This window comes from Miniopterus schreibersii, assembly GCF_964146895.1.
Source record: "Miniopterus schreibersii genome assembly, chromosome: 4".
Classification (NCBI taxonomy): Eukaryota; Metazoa; Chordata; class Mammalia; order Chiroptera; family Miniopteridae; genus Miniopterus; species Miniopterus schreibersii.
The window spans coordinates 66,847,672-66,865,917 of record NC_138105.1 but is presented as its reverse complement, the minus strand read 5'-3'; the positions used below and the strand labels follow the sequence as shown (position 1 = coordinate 66,865,917).

General features: G+C 45.8%; 1 protein-coding gene across 6 annotated transcripts in view; it reads right to left on the bottom strand.

Annotated features, from left to right (window-relative positions):
- UHRF1 (ubiquitin like with PHD and ring finger domains 1) overlaps positions 1 to 18,246 on the bottom strand; it is a 38,208-nt gene that overhangs the window by 9,234 nt on the left and 10,728 nt on the right. For all 6 annotated transcript variants that reach the window (XM_081135961.1, XM_081135963.1, XM_081135964.1 and 3 more), the window contains 11 exons: positions 13,862 to 14,125; positions 13,031 to 13,191; positions 10,028 to 10,243; positions 4,711 to 4,811; positions 4,412 to 4,598; positions 3,509 to 3,632; positions 3,304 to 3,411; positions 2,921 to 3,025; positions 2,030 to 2,136; positions 516 to 678; positions 301 to 438 (listed from right to left, as the gene is read on the bottom strand). In XM_081135961.1, the coding sequence (XP_080992087.1) occupies positions 301 to 438; positions 516 to 678; positions 2,030 to 2,136; positions 2,921 to 3,025; positions 3,304 to 3,411; positions 3,509 to 3,632; positions 4,412 to 4,598; positions 4,711 to 4,811; positions 10,028 to 10,243; positions 13,031 to 13,191; positions 13,862 to 14,125 (1,674 nt within the window). The remainder of the gene's footprint in view (positions 1 to 300; positions 439 to 515; positions 679 to 2,029; positions 2,137 to 2,920; positions 3,026 to 3,303; positions 3,412 to 3,508; positions 3,633 to 4,411; positions 4,599 to 4,710; positions 4,812 to 10,027; positions 10,244 to 13,030; positions 13,192 to 13,861; positions 14,126 to 18,246) is intronic.

Genomic DNA, 18,246 nt, shown 5'->3' with positions numbered 1-18,246 from the left:
AACTCTAAAACTATGAACATAAAGGCATAAACATGATCTGCCCATCCCCAATATCCACTGGCTACAGAATTGAAATGAGGCAGACAGCAGCCAGGTGTGGCCAGCTCAGCTCCTGGACATCAATTAGGATGACAGAGAAACCCGGGAGAGCTTCCAGGCCAAGAAGGCAGGCTCTGGCTGACTGAGCACTCACAGCCCAGTCCTCCTAGGGGTGGCTCCTACCGTGATACCCAGTGACTGACTAGGAAGACAAGGCTCAAAGCAGGACTGCTGGGTCAGGTGAGCATGGTCTGGACGAACCTGCATGGTCAGTCCCAGCTTCTTGATCCGGTCCTTCCCTTCCTTTGTCCAGGGGCCAGGTTCACTGTCGTCCCTCCGCAGAAGATAGCGCCACACCAGGAAGCCCGATTTCCCCTTCTCCGGCCAGTACCTCACGACCTGTGAGAGGTGAAAGCTGGTGTCAGTGCCGTCTGGGACTGGAGGCGGCCCCGGTGGACGCAGGAAGGACCTCTCACCTTGTAGATGCCATCGTACCGGTTGCCCTCAGTGGGAGCATATTTGCTGTGCTTGCGGCCCTTGACGTTGCGCACCACCCGGACTGGCTTCCCTGAGCGCCAGTCCTTGGCCTCAGCCCCTTTGCGGTCATTGATGGGGGCACTGCAGTTGAGAGCCAGCGCCCTGCAGGGAGAGCCGGGACCACGTGCTATAGGTTGGATTGTGACCCCCAAAAAGAGAGGGAATCCTAACCTATGAATATGACCTTCTTTGGAAAGAGGGTGCTTGCAGATAGTCAAGTTCAGAGGAGGTCAGAATGGATGAGGGGAACCCTAAATCCAATGACTAGTGTCCTTAGAAGAAAAGGAAATTGAGACACAGACACAGGGGAGGACACCACGTGAAGACAAAGGCAGAGGTTGGAGTGATGCTGCCACAAGCTAAGAGACACCAAGGATTGCTGGCAGCCACCAGAAGCTGAAAGAGGCAAGAAGGACCAGCCTACAGCTTCAGAGGGAGCATGGCCCTGTGACACCTTGATTTTGACTTTGGCCTTCCAGAAATATGCGAGAATAAATTTCTGTTGTTTTAAATTACCCCGTTCGTGGTATTTTGTTACTGGAGCCACAGGCTACTAACAACCATGTGGGGAGGACGTCATCAGGAGAAAAAAAGGAGGCTGCAGACTTGGGCCAGCCAGGCAGATCTGTCTGGCCCAAGGGCACAGGGGCCTGGGGCAAACCAACCAGAGGTCAGGTTCAGCACTCTGACCTCTTTATCAGGTGTGAAAGAAAGAAGAGCTGCAACTATGCAGCTGTTTTCCAGGTACAAACAGTACTTTTTAAACAAATTTCTTAGTTTGTGTCCAGCAAGTGTCACTTAATGTTAACTTACATGCAGTTCCTCACATTAAATCTTTTCTGAAAACATGACTTTTAACAGCTACTGAAATTAAAATATTCCACTAGACAAATAATTGTACAATGAACCCTCCCCCTTTTTAAAGAAACATTCAAGTATTAATACTTTGCTGTTTTACATATTGGTAAGATAAACATTACTACCCATAAGGTTTTTTCCTACCCACATCTCATACTTAAAAAAGACTTTCCTTATCCTGCAATTGAGGGGTCAGCAAAACCAACCCACTAACTGGTTTTTCAAGTAAAGTTTTATTAGAAGACAGTCATGCTCATTAATTTATGCAAGTTCTGCAGCTGCTTTTGTGCTACGAAGGCAGAGTTGACTGGCTGCAACAGAGACCATGCAACTCAGAAAGCCAAAAAGATTATCTGGTCTCTTTGGGGAAAAATTTACTTTAATGCATTGAATGAATCACAAGTCTTTCAGAGCAGACAGAGAAAGGAAGACATGGATTTTCAGCATCCATATGTTCTACCACACTCTTAATGGGAATCTAACTTCCTACACATGACACCCCAAAACAGAACCAAACCCCTTCCCTGTGTAAGCCACCAGCGGGTGGAGCAGAAGTGAGTTGGTGAAAAAATAAGAAAATCTTGTTTCTGCAAACCTGTTGGTGTTGGTGAGTTTTTGATCACAGGACTGTTCTGCAGTCCGCTTGTTGCCAGAAAGATCTCGACCACCGCTACCTGTATACGTGAACGAATTCCCATGGTCCTGAAATAGAGATGGGCAAGCTGAACCCTCCAGAGAAGAAAAGAGACTCCACTAAAAACAAACCCACAACACCTGCTAGGATGTCAACTGTCAAAGAAACAGAAAACAACCAGTGATGATAAAGATGTAGAAAAATTAGAGCCCTGTGCACTGCTGATGGGAATGAAAAACGGTACAGAGGTTCCTCAAAAAATTAAATGTGATCCAGCAATTCCACTTCTGGGCCAGTCTATACCCAAAAGAACTGAAAGCAGGGCATTTCAGAGATATCTGTACACTCACATTCACAGCAACATTATTCACAATATCCAAGAGGTGGAAGCAACCCAAGTGTCCATCGACAGATGGGTGGATTAACACAATATGGTCCATTCCAGACAATGAAATATTATTCAGCCTTAAAAATGAAGGAAATCCTGCAATATGCTACAACATGGATGAACCTTGAGGACACCATGCTCAGTGAAATAAGCCAGTCACAAAAGGACAAATACTGTGTGATTCCACTCACAGGAGGTCCCTAGAGGAGTCAGATCCATAGAGACAGAAAGTAGATGGTGGGAGCCAGGGTCTGAGGGAGAGAGGGGGGGAGTTAGTATTTAATGAGAAGAGTTTCAGTTTGGAAAGATGAGAAAGTTCTAGAGATAAATGGTGGTGATGGTTACACAACAATGTGAATGTACTTAAATGCCACTGAGATGTACACTTAAAAATGATCAATATGGCATATTTTATGTCATGTGTATTTTACAATTAAAAAATAAATAAAACCACCCACACTCACCACGTCATCCTCATACCCGCCAGCCAGGACCAGGGAGTACGCCCCATCATTGCTCCGGCCATGGATGCCCGCCACATGGGGCCGATGGACCCCTGACTCACTAACCTGTGAAAACCACAGAGAAACAAATGGCACCTTCTGGAAAGTGCTGTAGAAAAGCTCAACCCCATCCTCCTGCTGCTGCTTTGAGAGCCAGTGGCCTAACTTGCAGTCTGAATGCACCACACCGTTATGAGAACCTCTCCCCTGAATCTGGGCCACAGCACAGGAGGAGCTGGCTTGAATTCCAGCTGTGCCACCTGCTTGAGGGGTGGCCCTCTCCAAGCAAAAGGGCTTCTGAAAGACCAATGCCTGTCAGCCAAACTCCAGATGTTTGTGAGTACCTGGACTCTGAACCTCCACATGGTGCCCACGGGGATCCCCGGGATGGGTCCATAGTGGTTGGACGGAACGATGGTACACTCCTTGGTGCGGCCCACGCACGCCATGCCCTGTCCATTGCAGAAACAGAGATGGAAGAAGAGTGTGAGGAGCATGGGAGGGTGGGCAGGGCTGCCGGGGGCATGAAGAACGAGGACACCACCTCACCTTGCCCCAGTCCCGCTGCGAGGACGACGTGGCCGATGCCATTTTTGCCTTCTTCTTACTCTCTTTCAGCTTCTCCCCTGCTAACACCACCTCACTGGCGTCATTTCGACACTCAGGGCAGTACCTGTGACAACAGGGATGTCACCGCCTGTCCTTAGCCCACCCCATTCCTACTAGCCCTGTAAACACCGCTGGCTCCTTCCAGCTCCCTGCCATCCTGACCTGTCCGAGAAGGGGAACCTTTTAAATTTAAATTCATTAAAATTAAGTAACAAATCCAGTTCCTCAGTCATACATGCCACATCTGAAGTGGTAGTAGCCATGTGTGCTGAGTGGCAACTGTCATGGACAGTGCAGAATGAGAACCTTTTCATCATCACAGAACATTCTACTGAACAGGCTCTTGTCCCTCTCCTGCTGGAAATTTCACAGCGCCTCTCAACAGGAAATTCGATGGGCACCTCCTCACTGCTATAGACTTTCCCCCCAACTCCACAAGGGGGGGTTATGAACGATAGCCACCTCCAAGTTATAGTGACAACTGTAAACAGGTTAGGGTGCTGACACCGGAGCCTGGTGCATCTCCACCTTTCCACCATGTCGGCAGTTATTGGTCCGTGCCAAAAGCACCATGGCCAACAGACGCGCTCCTGGGCGATGCCAAGATGCCTGGTTCTCTGCTTCCTACCTGTAGAGTCTCCTTCCCCACAGTTACCCATAGGCCTAGGCCACACCGGGAACACAGAACATTCCCTCACCCCATTTCTCTCATTGCCCCTCGTGGGTTTATGAGGTGACAGACAACATTAGTGTCATTTCTTGACACCTACCAGCCCCCTATCAGGAACAGCTGAACACCACAGCCCTGAACCCGTCTCTGGAGCTTTCGAGGCATCCACTCACCACTCTTCCTCCTTGGGGATGCTGCTGAGAGGCGGGCAGAGGCAGTATATGTGAAAGGCCATGTCACACTCGTCACACAGGAGTTGCTTGTCAGGATCCTGCTTGCCCCCACACACGTGGCAGGCACACACCCGGCAGAGCTTGCTCTGGTCATCTTTGCAATGCTTGCAGGAGGGCCCACTCTTCCCTGGACACAGGAGCCAGGGTCAGCTTGGGCAGGGCCAGCCAAACAAAGAAGAAATGGGAGGCCCTACCCAACCCCTAAAGTGGGAGATACAGGGGGCAGAATCAGAACTCACTTCTCATTGGGTTTTCAACCACAGGGCTCCCCTCGCCTGGACGCTCAATCTTGAAAACCTCATCCACAAATTTGATCCGACAGTCGTTGAGAGAATTATCCCTGTGAGAGACAAGTTGTTAGAACATTCCAGTTGGCCAGCCCTGCTAGGGCTCCTCTGAGAGGACTTGGCCACCTATCACATTCTCAGAGTATATGAGCACCTCTAATGACATCAAATAAGAGGCTTCTCAGGACCCTTGTGCATTCACATAGCTACTGTCCTTGCCCATTCAGGTCCTACTAAACCAAACACAAGACAAAAGAAAGCAGCATATAAAAGTTTCATTACATAATACAGAGAGTTAAGTTCTAACCTTCAGGCAGGAGAGGCAGATTGAACAGAGCCCATGAAGCAAAAATCACAAAGGTAGTCTGGCCAGTGTGGCTCAGTGATTAAGCATCGACCAATAATCCAGGAGATCTCTGTTTGATTCCCAGTCAGGGCACGTGGCCGGGTTTCAGGCTCAGTCCCCAGTGTGTGTGTGGGGGGGGGGGGGGGGGCGGGTGCAGGAGGCAGCCAATCAATGACTCATCATTGATGTTTCTCTCTCTCTCTCCCCCTTTCCTTTCCTCTCTCTGAAATCAACAGACATATTTAAAAATATATATATCACAAAGGTAAAGTCTGATCAATTTGCCACCATCAAAATACAAAAGCTCCTCTAAGTTAAAACGACCCTCCAGTCAATTCGACATCTACATTCACAACATCCAACAAAAATGACTGTGAGCCACAAACACGTGCCAAGTGGGTAATTCCACATTTCCTAGGAACCACATTCAAAAAGAACAGATGGAATTAATGTAAATATGTTTTATGTAACCCAATGTACACAAAATATTTCAATATGTAATGAATAGTAAAGAATTACTAATAGCTTTTTTTTTAAAAAAAGGCTTTACTTTTTAGAGCAGTATTTGGTTCACAACCAAATTCAACAGAAAGTACAGATTAAGGGCTTTTTATAGTCTTTTTTGGTACTAAGTTTTCAAAATCCGGTTTGCGTTGCATACTCATGGCACATCTCAATGTGCACTGGCCACATTTCAAGTTCTCAGTAGCACATGTGGCCCATGGCTATGGTACTAGACAGCACAGGTCCAGATCTGTTTGCCAGTTCACAGGATATGACACCATGAGGATTCAGATGACAACAGCCAGACTGCAGAAGCTCTATGGGACAAATGACCAGATTTCCCCAAATAAATTAAGAAAAGGGGAAAAAAGGGGAAGACAGAAAACCTAAATATAAAAGATTTAAAACATACATATCGACCTAACTGAAATCTGTGGACATTACTTAGATCCTAATCAAAGAAATGGTTTAAAAAAAAAAGAGAGATAACTGGAAGATTGTACAATAGATCTGTGTTATTCAAACATTACTATTAGGTTGTAATAATAGCATTCTAGCTACGTCCCTTCAAGAGTAATTTTAAAGAACTATGTCCTAAAATATTTACAGATTAAATGACTGGATGCATGGGAGTTTTGCCAATGCAATGGGGTGGCAGCATTCTCAGATGGAGGAAAACAAAGACAACTCCATGCTAGCAGACCCACTCTCACAGAATAATTAATGGGAGTTCTTCAAATAGGAAGTTATAAAGAATCTTCCAGCAAAAAGGAAAGGAAAAAAAAAGAAAGAGCAATCATAGCACCATCCAATACACAAGACAGTAAGAGGTGACTGGGGGGCGGGGATACCAGTATGTCACATGTTTATATGGTAAAATTCAGAAAGACCACTAAGAAAACTATACAAAGCAACACACTCCAAAGACTAAAATAAATCAAGACAGAATCCTAAAAAAAATTCAAGTAACTCCCAGGAAGGACAGAAAAAGAGAAACCAGAAACAGAACAAAAGAAAGAACACAAATAATAAAATGACAGACTTAACCCCTAACATGCCAATAATTACATTAAATGTGAATGGTTTAAATATGCCAATTAAAAGGCAAAGACTGGCAAAATGGATTTAAAATGACCCAATTAGCCCTGGCTGGTGTAGCTCAGTGATTAGAGCATCGGCCCACACGCCCAAGGGTCGTGGGTTCGATTCCCAGTCAAGGGCATGTACCTGGGTTGCAGGTTCAATCTCCCTGCTACCTAGTCCAATCAATATGTCTCTCTTACATCCATGTTTCTCTCTTCCTTCCCCCCCACACTCTCTAAAAAGAAAATGGAAAAAATATCCTTGGGTGAGGATTAACGCACACAAAAATTACCCACTTATATGCTGTTTACAAGAAACTAACTTTAAATTCAACTATGTAGGTTGACAGTAAAGGGATAAAAAAAATACACCAGGCAAACAGTAACTTTTTTTAAAAAGCAAGTGTATTCAACACACTCACACATACACCACCCCTTAGATAAAGTAGGCTTCAGAGCAAAGAAAATTACTAGAGACAAAGAGGGACATTATGTAATGATATAAAGATCGATTAACCAGGAAGACAAAACTATCCTAAATGAGTACACACCAAACAACAGTCTCTTAATTATGAAGCTCAAAGGAGAAAGAGACAAATCCACAATTATAGCTGAGGACTGTGACAGGCCCTCATCAACTGAGAGAAAACTAGACGGAAAATCAGAAAGAATGAGAAGATGTGAACAACAAACACAACCAACACAATCTAACTGTTATGGAGGACATTCTACCCAATGACAGAAAGGTTTTTTCCCCAAACAACCGTGGAACATTCACCAAGACAGACCCTATTTTGGGCCATAAAATAAACCTCAAGAAATTTAGAAGAGCTGAAATCATACGGAGCATGTTCTTTGGATATAATGAAGTCAAACTATAAATTAATAACAGAAAGACAATGCAAAAATCTCTAAATGCTTGTCAATTAAACACCATACTTCTAAATAAGCCAGAAGTCAAAGAGGAAGTCTCAAAGGAAATAAAAGAAATAGAGAACTGAATGAAAAGAAAACTCCAACAGCAGAATGTGTGGAAAGCGTTAGGGTGGCGCTTAGAGGGGAATTTATAGCCCTGAAATGCTTATATTAAAAAAGAAATTTTTCTCAGTTCACTCGTCTAAGTTGCTACCTCAACAAACTAGAAAAAGAAGAGCAAAATCAATCCAAGGAAAGGAGAAAAGTAAAAGGATGAGAGAAGAAATCAGTGAAATTGGAAACAAGAAAACAAGACAGAAAAGCAGTGAAACAAAAAGCTGGTTATTTTTTCACAATAACGTCACTGTGGCTTCCTCCCTGGTGTCCCTGCTGCCACGCTGCCCCCTGCAGTCCGTTCCCAGCTCAGCTGCCAGAGTGATAATTCTCCATTGTAGATCAAAGCATGTGGCTCCCATGCTCAAAACACCCCAATGACTGGCAGCAATAGAGGATAAACACCAGTTCTGTGCCACACCTGGCCATACCCTGAACATCCAAATGCATAGAGGGTTCCAGTCTCCACTCCTCACTTCCTCCCTCCCTCCTTCCCTCCCTCCCTCTACTCCAACCCACTGGCCTCCTCACTAGTCCAGGAATGGCCCTGCCCCAGAACCTCTGCACCTATCTGTGCTTGGGACACTGTTGTACAGAAATGTGTCTAGATTTGCTACATTCAATGGAATATTATTCAGCCACCGAAAGGAAGATCTGACACAAGCTACTACATGGATGAGACTTGAGGACACTATGCTGAATGAAATAAGCCAGACGCAAAAAGACAAATACTATGTGATTCCACTCATATGAGGTCCCTGGAGGAGGGACAGAAAGAAGATGGTGGGTGTCAGGCTGGGGGAGGGGGGTGGCAAGTTAGTGTTTAATGAAAATAGTTTGTTTGGGATGATGAAAAAGTTCTGGAAATGGAATAGTGCTGATGGTTCCACAATAATGTGAATGTTCTTAATGGCCCTAAACCAGGGGTGGGGAACGTCTGGCCTGCGGGCCATATATAGCCTGCAAAATCATTTGGTCTGGCGCTGCCAAGGCAACCGCAAGCAGGGCTTGAAATTCAATAAATCTAGGAGCTTTTTTTCATAGCTAATTTTAAATTGATAATTTTGTATGACCCACAAATGATGTTATAAATATCCAAATGGTCCTTGGCAGAAAAAAGGTTCCCCATCCCTGCCCTAAACTGCACACTTAAAAATGGTTAGGAGGCCCAGCCAGTGTGGCTCAGTGGTTGTTGGCCCATGCACCAGTTTGATTCCCAGTCAGGGCACAAGCCCAGGTTGCAGGCTCAACCCCTAGCAGGGGGCGTGCAGGAGGCAGCCCCTCCATGTTGATGTTTCTCTCTCATGGAGGCTTCTCTCTCTCTAAAATCAATAAAAACATTTTTTAAAATGGTTAGGATGGTAAACTTAATTATTATTATTTTTAATTCTCACTTGAGGATATTTTTTCCATTGCTTTTCAGGGAGAGTGGAAGGGAGGGAGAGAGAGGGAGAGAGAGTGAGAAATACAGCTGTGAAAGAAACACACTGACTGGTTGCCTCACTTACGTGCCCCAACCTGGGGTGGGGAACAAACCAGCAACCCAGGTACATGCCCTTGACCGGGAATCAAACCTGTGATTCGGTGCGCAACCAATGCTCTAACCACTGAACCACACCAACCAGGGCTCTGTTATGTATTGTTCTAACATACACACAAAGAGAGAGACAGAGAGAGAGAGAGAGAGAGAAAGGCAAAGTAGAACAGTGCCTGGCAAGTATTTTCTGCAAAAAGGCAAACAGTAAATGTTTTCAGTCTCCCAACTACTCAGATGTGCAAGTCCAACACAAAAGAAGCCACAGATAATCAGCAAATAGATGGGTGTGGCTGAGTGCCAATAAAACTTTATTTGCCAAAACAGGCAAAGGGCCAGATCTGGTCTGCAGTCTGCTGACTCTGGATGTGGACCACACCACTATGTGGGTTTGTTTGTGTATGTTTATGCTTGTTTATGCACAGAATGTCCCTGGAAGGTCACAGGGACAGTCATATATCCAGAAAGAAGAACTGGTGACTAGGGGACAAAGAGCAGGGAGAATATTCACTGTGCGGCTTTCAGTACCTTCTGATTTTGACACATTTTAAGTTCTTACCTATTTGCCAAATCTAAAACAATATTAAACAAAAGAGAACAAGGAAGGCTGAAATTTCCACCTAGGGCTCTATGGTTCCTGAGCAGGGCTGTGAAGGGGTCAGTCTCAGAAAGATCACCAGTGGGACAGCAGGAAGTTGGAAAGGAGCCCCAGAGGGGAGGCCAGGCAGAGGCTAAGGGCCTTTCCCAGAGAGCACTGGTTGGATAGCCACTCACCCAAACCTGACGTTGGCATACAGCTCCCGTGCTGTCCGGGTCTCACGCTTCCGCTGGATCACTGCATCGTACCAGAAGCCCCGATCCTTTGGGTTGTCAGCGTTGTAGTTGACCATGACCTCCTGGCCCACCTCCAGCTCCTGCCATTGGAGGATGTGTCGGGCTCGGGCCCGGACGTCCCGTGAACTCATCTGGACCACACCGTTCTCCGGGTAGCTGGGAGGAAAACCCCATGCTCAGATCCCAGGGTAACAGCAGACCACCTTCCCTCCTCGAAGAGAGAAGCGAGAAGGCCGCACACAACATAGGTGTGGTTTATTCTCATCACAGCACCAAGTAAATTCCCCTCTGCTGGTGTCGAAAATACACAGGTACAGAAGACAGGTTTCAATTACAGAAGGTGTTATGGGTTGATCTTGTGTCCCCAAAAAAGTTATGCTGGAGGTCTAACCCTTGGCACCTGGGAATGGAACCTAATTTGGAAATAAGAGTCTTTGCAGATGTAATCAAGTTAAGATGAAGTTACACTGCCTTCATCCATTATAACTGGGTCCTTATAAAAGGGAACAAGTCACAGACACAGGAGAATAACATGAAGGCGGAGACAGAGACTAGAGTAATGTGGCCAGAAGCCAAGGATCACAGGCCACCACCAGAAGCTGGAAGAGGCAGGGAAGAATTCTTTCCTACAGGTTTTGGGAAAATCATGGCCCAGCTGACAGCTTGATTTTGGCCTCCAGAACTGTAAGAGAATGAACTGTCATTATAAACCACCCAGTCTGTGGTAGCTTGTTACAGCAGCCCTAGGAAACAGATATAGAAAGAAATCTGGAAAGGTAAACTTTTTCCACATGCGCATTTTGAAAATGATTTCTGCAGAGGGACATACATTATCTCACTTATGTAAATATAATGCATTGGCATTAGGATACAATAGGAAGTCATCATGCTGGATATGCGGAAATACTCCAGCAGCCACATAAAAGGCATAAAATAATTGGGCTGAAAGAAACATATTCTATCAGAAACAAAGTTAAACCTCAACTGTGAGGGGACAATCCCAAACCTATTATAAGTAGCTATTATCACCTGGTTTTGCTAGTAAACCACCAAGAATAAGTGTTGCTAAACTTTTCCTGTAAAGGGCCAGATAGTAAGTACAGTAAAACCTTGATATAGCGATCTAATTCGGGCGAGGGGGTGTCCATTAAAGCCAAAAGTCCGTTATATGATAAAGTAGGTTTTCTGAATGCAAATGTTAAAAATTGACAAATTGGTTAGTTTACCTGTTTTTACTTATGTAGGCATGTTTGTGTAATTAAATTAAGTATGTATGAAAAGTTTAATTTCACAGAATTTTCTATATGTATTACTGTAATTTTAAATTTATACTGAATATCAGGTCTAGAAAATGCGTGCATTCACCAGTCACCGAGAGCAAACAAATGCACACGGCTGGGGCGTGGCTTAGCGCATGTGGAACATCAGCCGGCACACATGAAAACTGCTGCAGAGTCACACCACTCGACAACAGAACCAGTTACCTCAAACCGTGCAGTGTGATCACATGCTAATCATTCTTCGAACATTGTTTACTAGTGGTGACTCTTGGATTTAAATATGTAGACTATAGTTGTAGATATGTAATATTTATTTATGTCGGCAAAATTACTACAGTGTTTTTTCCAACATATGGCTTATTCACTAAAATTTGTTTAAAATAACGGTGAACTAGTAACACAAAAATGACCTGTTAGTTTAATTATAAACAAATCTTGGTTAAAAGCATTTTAAAATTAACAGGGTGTTAATTTTCACGTATGACATACAGACCAGAAATTTTGTCCATTAAATCCGAAGTCTGTTAAATCAAGGTCCACAAAATCAAGGGTTAACTGTATTTTTGGCTTTGTGAGCTAGGTCTCTATCAGGAATACTCAACTGTGCTGCTATCTCCGAGAAAGCATTCACAGATAATATGCAAACAAATGGGTGTTGATGTGTTTCAATACAGCTTTATTTACAAAAACAGGAGGTGGGCCGGATTTGGCCTCGGGCCTTAGTTTGCATTCCCCTAACGGAGAGGATGGGAATCTTGTGTCTACTGTGATTCATTATTCAATTATTTGAATAATTTTTATGGCGCTAATAAGCTTAGTATGTGCCAGAAACTGGGATCGGCAGTAGAGACACAGGAGAGAACCAGATGAAGCTCCTCTGCCCCCTAGAATGTGAGCTCCCTGTAGGCAGGCATGCTTGCCCTGTTATGGACTAAACCGTATCCCCACCCCCCACAATGTGACTATATTTGGAGATGGGGCCTTTAGGGAAATCACTGAAGTTAAATGAAGTCATACAGTTGGGTCCCTAATATGATGGGGTTGTTGTACTTATAAAAGGAGACACCAGAGCCCTCTCTTTCCACATGAGAACACAGTGAGAAGACAGCCAAGAGGAGTCCTCACCAGGAAGCAACCCTGCCAATACTTTGATCTTGGACTTCCAACCTCCAGAACTGTGAGAAAATTAATGTCTGCTGTTTAAGCCGCCCAGCATGTGGTATGTTGCTATGGTGGCCCAAACCTACTAAGACACCCTCTGGGTTCAAGACAAGAATTCCCTGTGCCGAGCACAGGGCCTGACATACAGAATAAATGCTCAATAAATACTCAACTCACTCCAGTGAGGGAGAGAGGTGACAAACATGTAAGATGGTTTCACGTGGTACCAGTGAAATAAAACATGAAATGGAGGGGAAGGTGGGGGAAGGGGGGTAGCTCTGACTGGAAGATCAGAGCAGCGCTCTCCAAGGAGACCTGAGGAGAGGTTGGCCTAGCTTTGGGTCCCCATAATGCTAGTCCTCTAGGGGTGGCCTCCTGTGTGGTTTGGGAGCATAAGGATGGGGGCCTCGAATCCTGACTATCATCCCCAAGGCTATACCAAACTAGGTCCTATATATACAGGACCAATAGCTCAGGCCCACCTGCCTGGAATGACACTCACTCATCATATTTCACGTGATAAATGATGTCTTCTTCCAGCGTGGAACAGGAGGCAGAGCTGCAGGGCTCGTCCTGGGACGGTGCCTTCCTTGTCACCCTGACAACCTGCGCCTCAAACCAAGCTCCCATGTTCGTGTCCCGAGCATCGACATACTCATTGACCTGCAAAGGGAAAAGGACACTCTCTCATCCGACCCAGGAAAGGAACACTAACAAGGGCTGGTTTTGGTTCTTGGCACTGGCTGCTTCAGGCCTGGGACGAAAACCCAAATGCCTGGAATAGGGTTTCTCGGCTGCAATAATGTGGACACTGGGGTCACTGAGAGGGGCCATCCTGATACTGTGGGGTCTTCAGCAGGATCTCTGGCCCCCACCGCTGTCAGTAGTACCCCCAAGTCATGACATCCACAGATGTCCCAAGATGTTGCCAGTGTCGTGGAAGCAGGATCAGCCCAAGGAGGCCAGAACTGTCCATTTCTCAAAAGAAGCTGGGAATTCAGATCATGTGAAATTTCATGATCTTAGAGGGTGGCAGCGAAATCAGAAATTTTACAGCCACTGCAAAGGCCAATGCAGACACCTACAGGCTTAGACCCAGGATTTTGCTTTAGGGTATCAGAAAGGAATCTGGAGTAGCTTATGTTTCTGTCAAAGAAACCAGGTTTTCACAGCAGAACTGGGGGTGCCCAACCACAGGGATAGAGGGGAGCTGCCCACCCTCCTGAGCTTACAGCTGGGTGGTGGGGAAGCCGAAGAAGACAGAGGACTGTGGGGAGTGCTCCTCAGGGGTACAGAGACCGGCCAGACCCCAAATCTTCTGCAGGAGTCTCACCTTGTACAGGCCCAGCTCCGTCTCAACACAGTCATCCTCATCTGCTAAGCCTGCCTTCCCATCTGCCTCCACAGCCACCTCGCCGCTATTCGAGGACTTGTCCGACTCGCTCTGACCCAGGCCACAGCCAGAATCCGTGTCAGAAAGCTCGGGGTCTCTCTCCTTGCTGCTGCTGGGGGGGAGCACAAGGCTCTGCCGAACCAGGAGCTGGATGGTGTCGTTCAGGCGAACATCGTAGTCAAAGAGGGTGTGTCCGTCCTCCATCTACAGAGATACCAAGACAGGAGTAACTCACCCGCCAGACATTTAGCGTGTACGCTGGGTGCCAGGCAGCAAGAACAAGCAGTGAGAAAAGGAACGAATATGTCCTTGGATTATGGGGCAATAAAACCTGTCACCTCCTGGACATGCACACTGATATCCCTTTCCCAGGATTGCCAGGCCCTCTCAAATGAGGACTCATGGTGTCATACGATAAATGTCCCCAAGAGCACACAGCATAACCCTGCTGTGCTACAGACACAGATGAGGTGTCAGAGGTCTCCTTAGTACTCTGTGTTTTGCAACTTTTGTTACAACAAACATGAGTTGTCTTTATCACTAGTTCTCAATTTAAGGGTAATCCAGCATACAGGGGACACTGGCACATAATGTCTGGAGACATCTATGGTTATCAGCTGGGATGGGTAGGGCCAGAAATGCTGCAAAACCTCCAACAGTACCAGGGATGGCCCCCCAAGACAATGACTTGGTCCCAATGTCAGCGGTGCCCAGGGAGGAGATCCACCTTATGTGAGCCCAAGGAGACATACACTCAAACATCCACAAGTCTCCTGTATAAGGCTCTATCTAGCTCAGGTCTTACCCACACAGGGCAGCTTCTCAGACCCATTAACTCCACCCCTCTCTATTAATTCCTTTATGTTAATTCCACCTGCTAACAGGACCCTGTAAACAGCACAGCTCAGCAATCTATCATGGGTGTTACTAGGCAGGTGTGTAGGAGTTTTGTCTTCTGAGCTGAATCCCGAGGGCACCAAAGGCCGAGGAATTACCTTTTATTAGAAACTATCCGAAGGCACTCTGCCAACACCCTATAAGGACCTACAAGTACACCTTATTCTATGCAGATGCCCCAAAGGCACTGTGACATTGGGGCTGGATCGTTCTCAGTGAGGGGCCATCTTGAGCACTGCAAGGTGTGGAGCAGCATCCCTGGCCCCCACTCATAATGCCAGGAGCTCCCCCAGTCATGAAAACCACAGATGTCTCCAAACTTCCAGTGTCCCCTTGCAGCAGAACAACCTGGTTCAGAAGCAGTGCCCTAAAGAAAAGGGGAAAAAGGAAAACATACCCAAAAGATCAACTTTCCCTCCTTCCCAATTTTTACCAAAAGCTGATGTTTCAAAGACCTGGTTGCCATTAATATGTGAACAGCACCAGAGTCCCAGTGGAGGCAAGAACCTGGGTCCAAGGTCATCCTTCAGTCCAGTGGTTGTTATTCTCTCTCTTTTTAAATTTATCTTCATTGTTCAAAGTATTACAGATATCCCCCTTTTTTTCTCCACTGACCCCTTCCCCCTCATGCTCTCCCCCATCATGTTATTCTTCCTTCAACACAAATCTGAGAATCTGATGGAGGATGACCCCTCCCCCCAGGAAAAATGCATCTGAACACATCATCACTTGCCTACAGCTGCAGAGGCTGCTAGGGCCTCTCTGAAACCCCCCTAGATGTCCAGGGCCCACTCTACCTGCTCACCCAGCAAAAAGTGAGAGCCTCCAATGTGCCTGGCACTGCCCAACTACCACAGGAAAGCCAGGGAGACTTAGATGCAATACCAGCCCTCAAACACGGGGCAACACAGAACAACCATGACACCGGGTTAGAGGTAACATGAATGGGAAGGAAGAGACAAGTCAACCTGTGTGTACCCATGTTTAAATCAGCATGTTTCACAGTAGCCTAAGTGTCCACTGATGGATGAATGGATAAACACAATGTGTCCACCCATGCTGTGGAATATTACTCAACCATGAAAAGGAGTGAAGCGCTGACACTCACTACAATGTGAATGGATTTGAAAACATCATGCTCAGTAAGAAAAGTCAGACACAAAAGGCCACGTAGTGTGTGATTCCATTTATATCAAATATCCAGAGCAGGCAAATCCACAGAGACAGGAAGTGGGTCAATGGTTGCCAGGGGCTGGGGGAGGAAGACGGGGAATAGGGCAGTTATAGCTAAAAAGTGCAGTTTCCTTTGGATGAAAAAGTCCTAAAATTTACTTTGGTGATGGCTGAAAATCGCTATAAATATAGAGTAGAATATTAAATTGCAAATTTTATTTTATTTATCTCCTTTTTTGTTAATCCACACCGGAAGAGAGAGAGGTTTTTTTTGGTTTTTTTGTTAATCGTCACCAGAGGATATTTTTTCCATTGATTTTTAGATGGAAGAGAGGGACGGAGGGGAAGAGAGAAACATTGATATGAGAGAGACACATTGATTGGTTGGTTGCCTCCCGCGCACACACACCAACCAGGGCCGGGGATTGAACCTGCAACCCAGGTATGTGCCCCTGATCGGGAAATCAACCTGAGACCCTTCTGTGTGAGGGCTGACACTCCAACCACTAAGATAGACCGGCCAGGGCAGAACTGTATATTTTAAAGGGGTAAACTGTATATGAGTTCAATATCAATAAAGCTGGGTTTTGTTTTGTTTTGTTTTTTTAAAAAAAGGCAGTCCAAAAAGGCTGCATATATATAGTTCCAGCTACTGATGGTCCCAAATTATGATGGTTCAACTTAACAAATTTTTTACTTTTTGGTGGTACAAAAGCAATATGCATTCAGTAGCAGCCAACTTCAAGTTTTGAATTTGGATCTTGTCCCATGCTGGTGATATGCAGTCTGATACTCTCCTGTGGCGCTGGGCGGCAGCAGCAAGAAGATTTTGCCCAACCAGAGGTTAATAAAAGTGTTCTGTTCACAATGGGCTGGGCTAAACTGTGATGCTCAGTAGATCAGGTATATTAAATAAATTTTTGACTTATAATATTTTCAATTTAGGATGGGTTTATGGGGAAGTAACCCTGCAGATTCAGGTCTGAGGGCAAAACTCCCTATGGTATTTTTTTGTTTTAGAGAGAAATGAAGGGGGGGGCGAGAGGGAAAGAGAGAAAGTGGGGAGAGAGAAAGAGAGGAGGAGGGAGAGAAACATTGGTTTGTTGTTTCACTTATTTATGCATTCATTGATTGCTTCTTGTATGTGCCCTGACTGGGGGTTGAAACCCCAACCTTGGCGTACCAGGATAATGCTCTAACCAACTGAGCTACCTTGTCAGGGCCAACTACCTACAGTATTTAAGTTATGTCTCTCTCTCTCTTTTAATCCAAGTACGCTTCCTGGACATTTGGAATTTTATGCCATAAGCATTGTGTAAATCTAAATAAACACATATACGATTTAACAACTAAGCACCTGGTTCCTTTTGGAAAATTGTATTATAAGCTTGCCATGCCTATTGCTTCTGCCCACTTTCTGCCCTTCGTTACATTTTTAGGTGGTATTTTTCAGGGTGCCAACTGCTGCCCCAACGCCCAAGAGTGGGAAATAAATACCACCGGGTTTGGCATGTGGTGGTTCTCTGGTTAGCTTAAGAGGTGGTGATTTGGGTGAGAGGTAGAGGGGACATAAGCCAGACTGCAGGGTCATAAAGAGGGTGGTGTGAGCCTTGTACCAAGATGGACCCAGAGCTGAAGAAGAAAAGGGAACTTGGAGAGGGAGGAAGTGAGAAACGGCTCTGCCCCTCTTCTAGGAGATGCAGCCACCCCCACCCCTCCCACCACAGCCTCCAGGCCTCCGCAGAAACCTGAGGTGCAGATAGATGGACAGAGAGATGGAAGAGAAGAAAACACAGGGAGCAGGATCCCAGATGTGGCAGAGGCGACACAACTGCCCACTTGGGAAGGAGCGAGCAGGGTGAACAGCACCTCAAGGACAAGCACGACCCTTCTCTCACATCCTAGCTCCTCTCAGACATGAAGAGGGCAAATCAGGCATGACCACTCAACTCTGTCCTTTGACCCTGCAGGGTCACAGCTGAGGATAAGCCCTGGAGCAACATTCTGGTGATCTGGAAGGCCAAAATTCTTCTGACGTCACCACTGTCACTGGCCATTTTCACTCCTCTTGTGCCACAGGGGTACAGAGGAGCCTACATGACATAGGATGATGCCACCCTTCTGATGACTAAGGAAACGTGTGCATGGTGAATTCTAATTTTTTTTTTAATCCTCACCTGAGGATATTTTTCCCACTGATTTTTAGAGAGCGGGCGGGGGGGGGGGGGGAAAGAGAGAGACAATCGATCCATGTG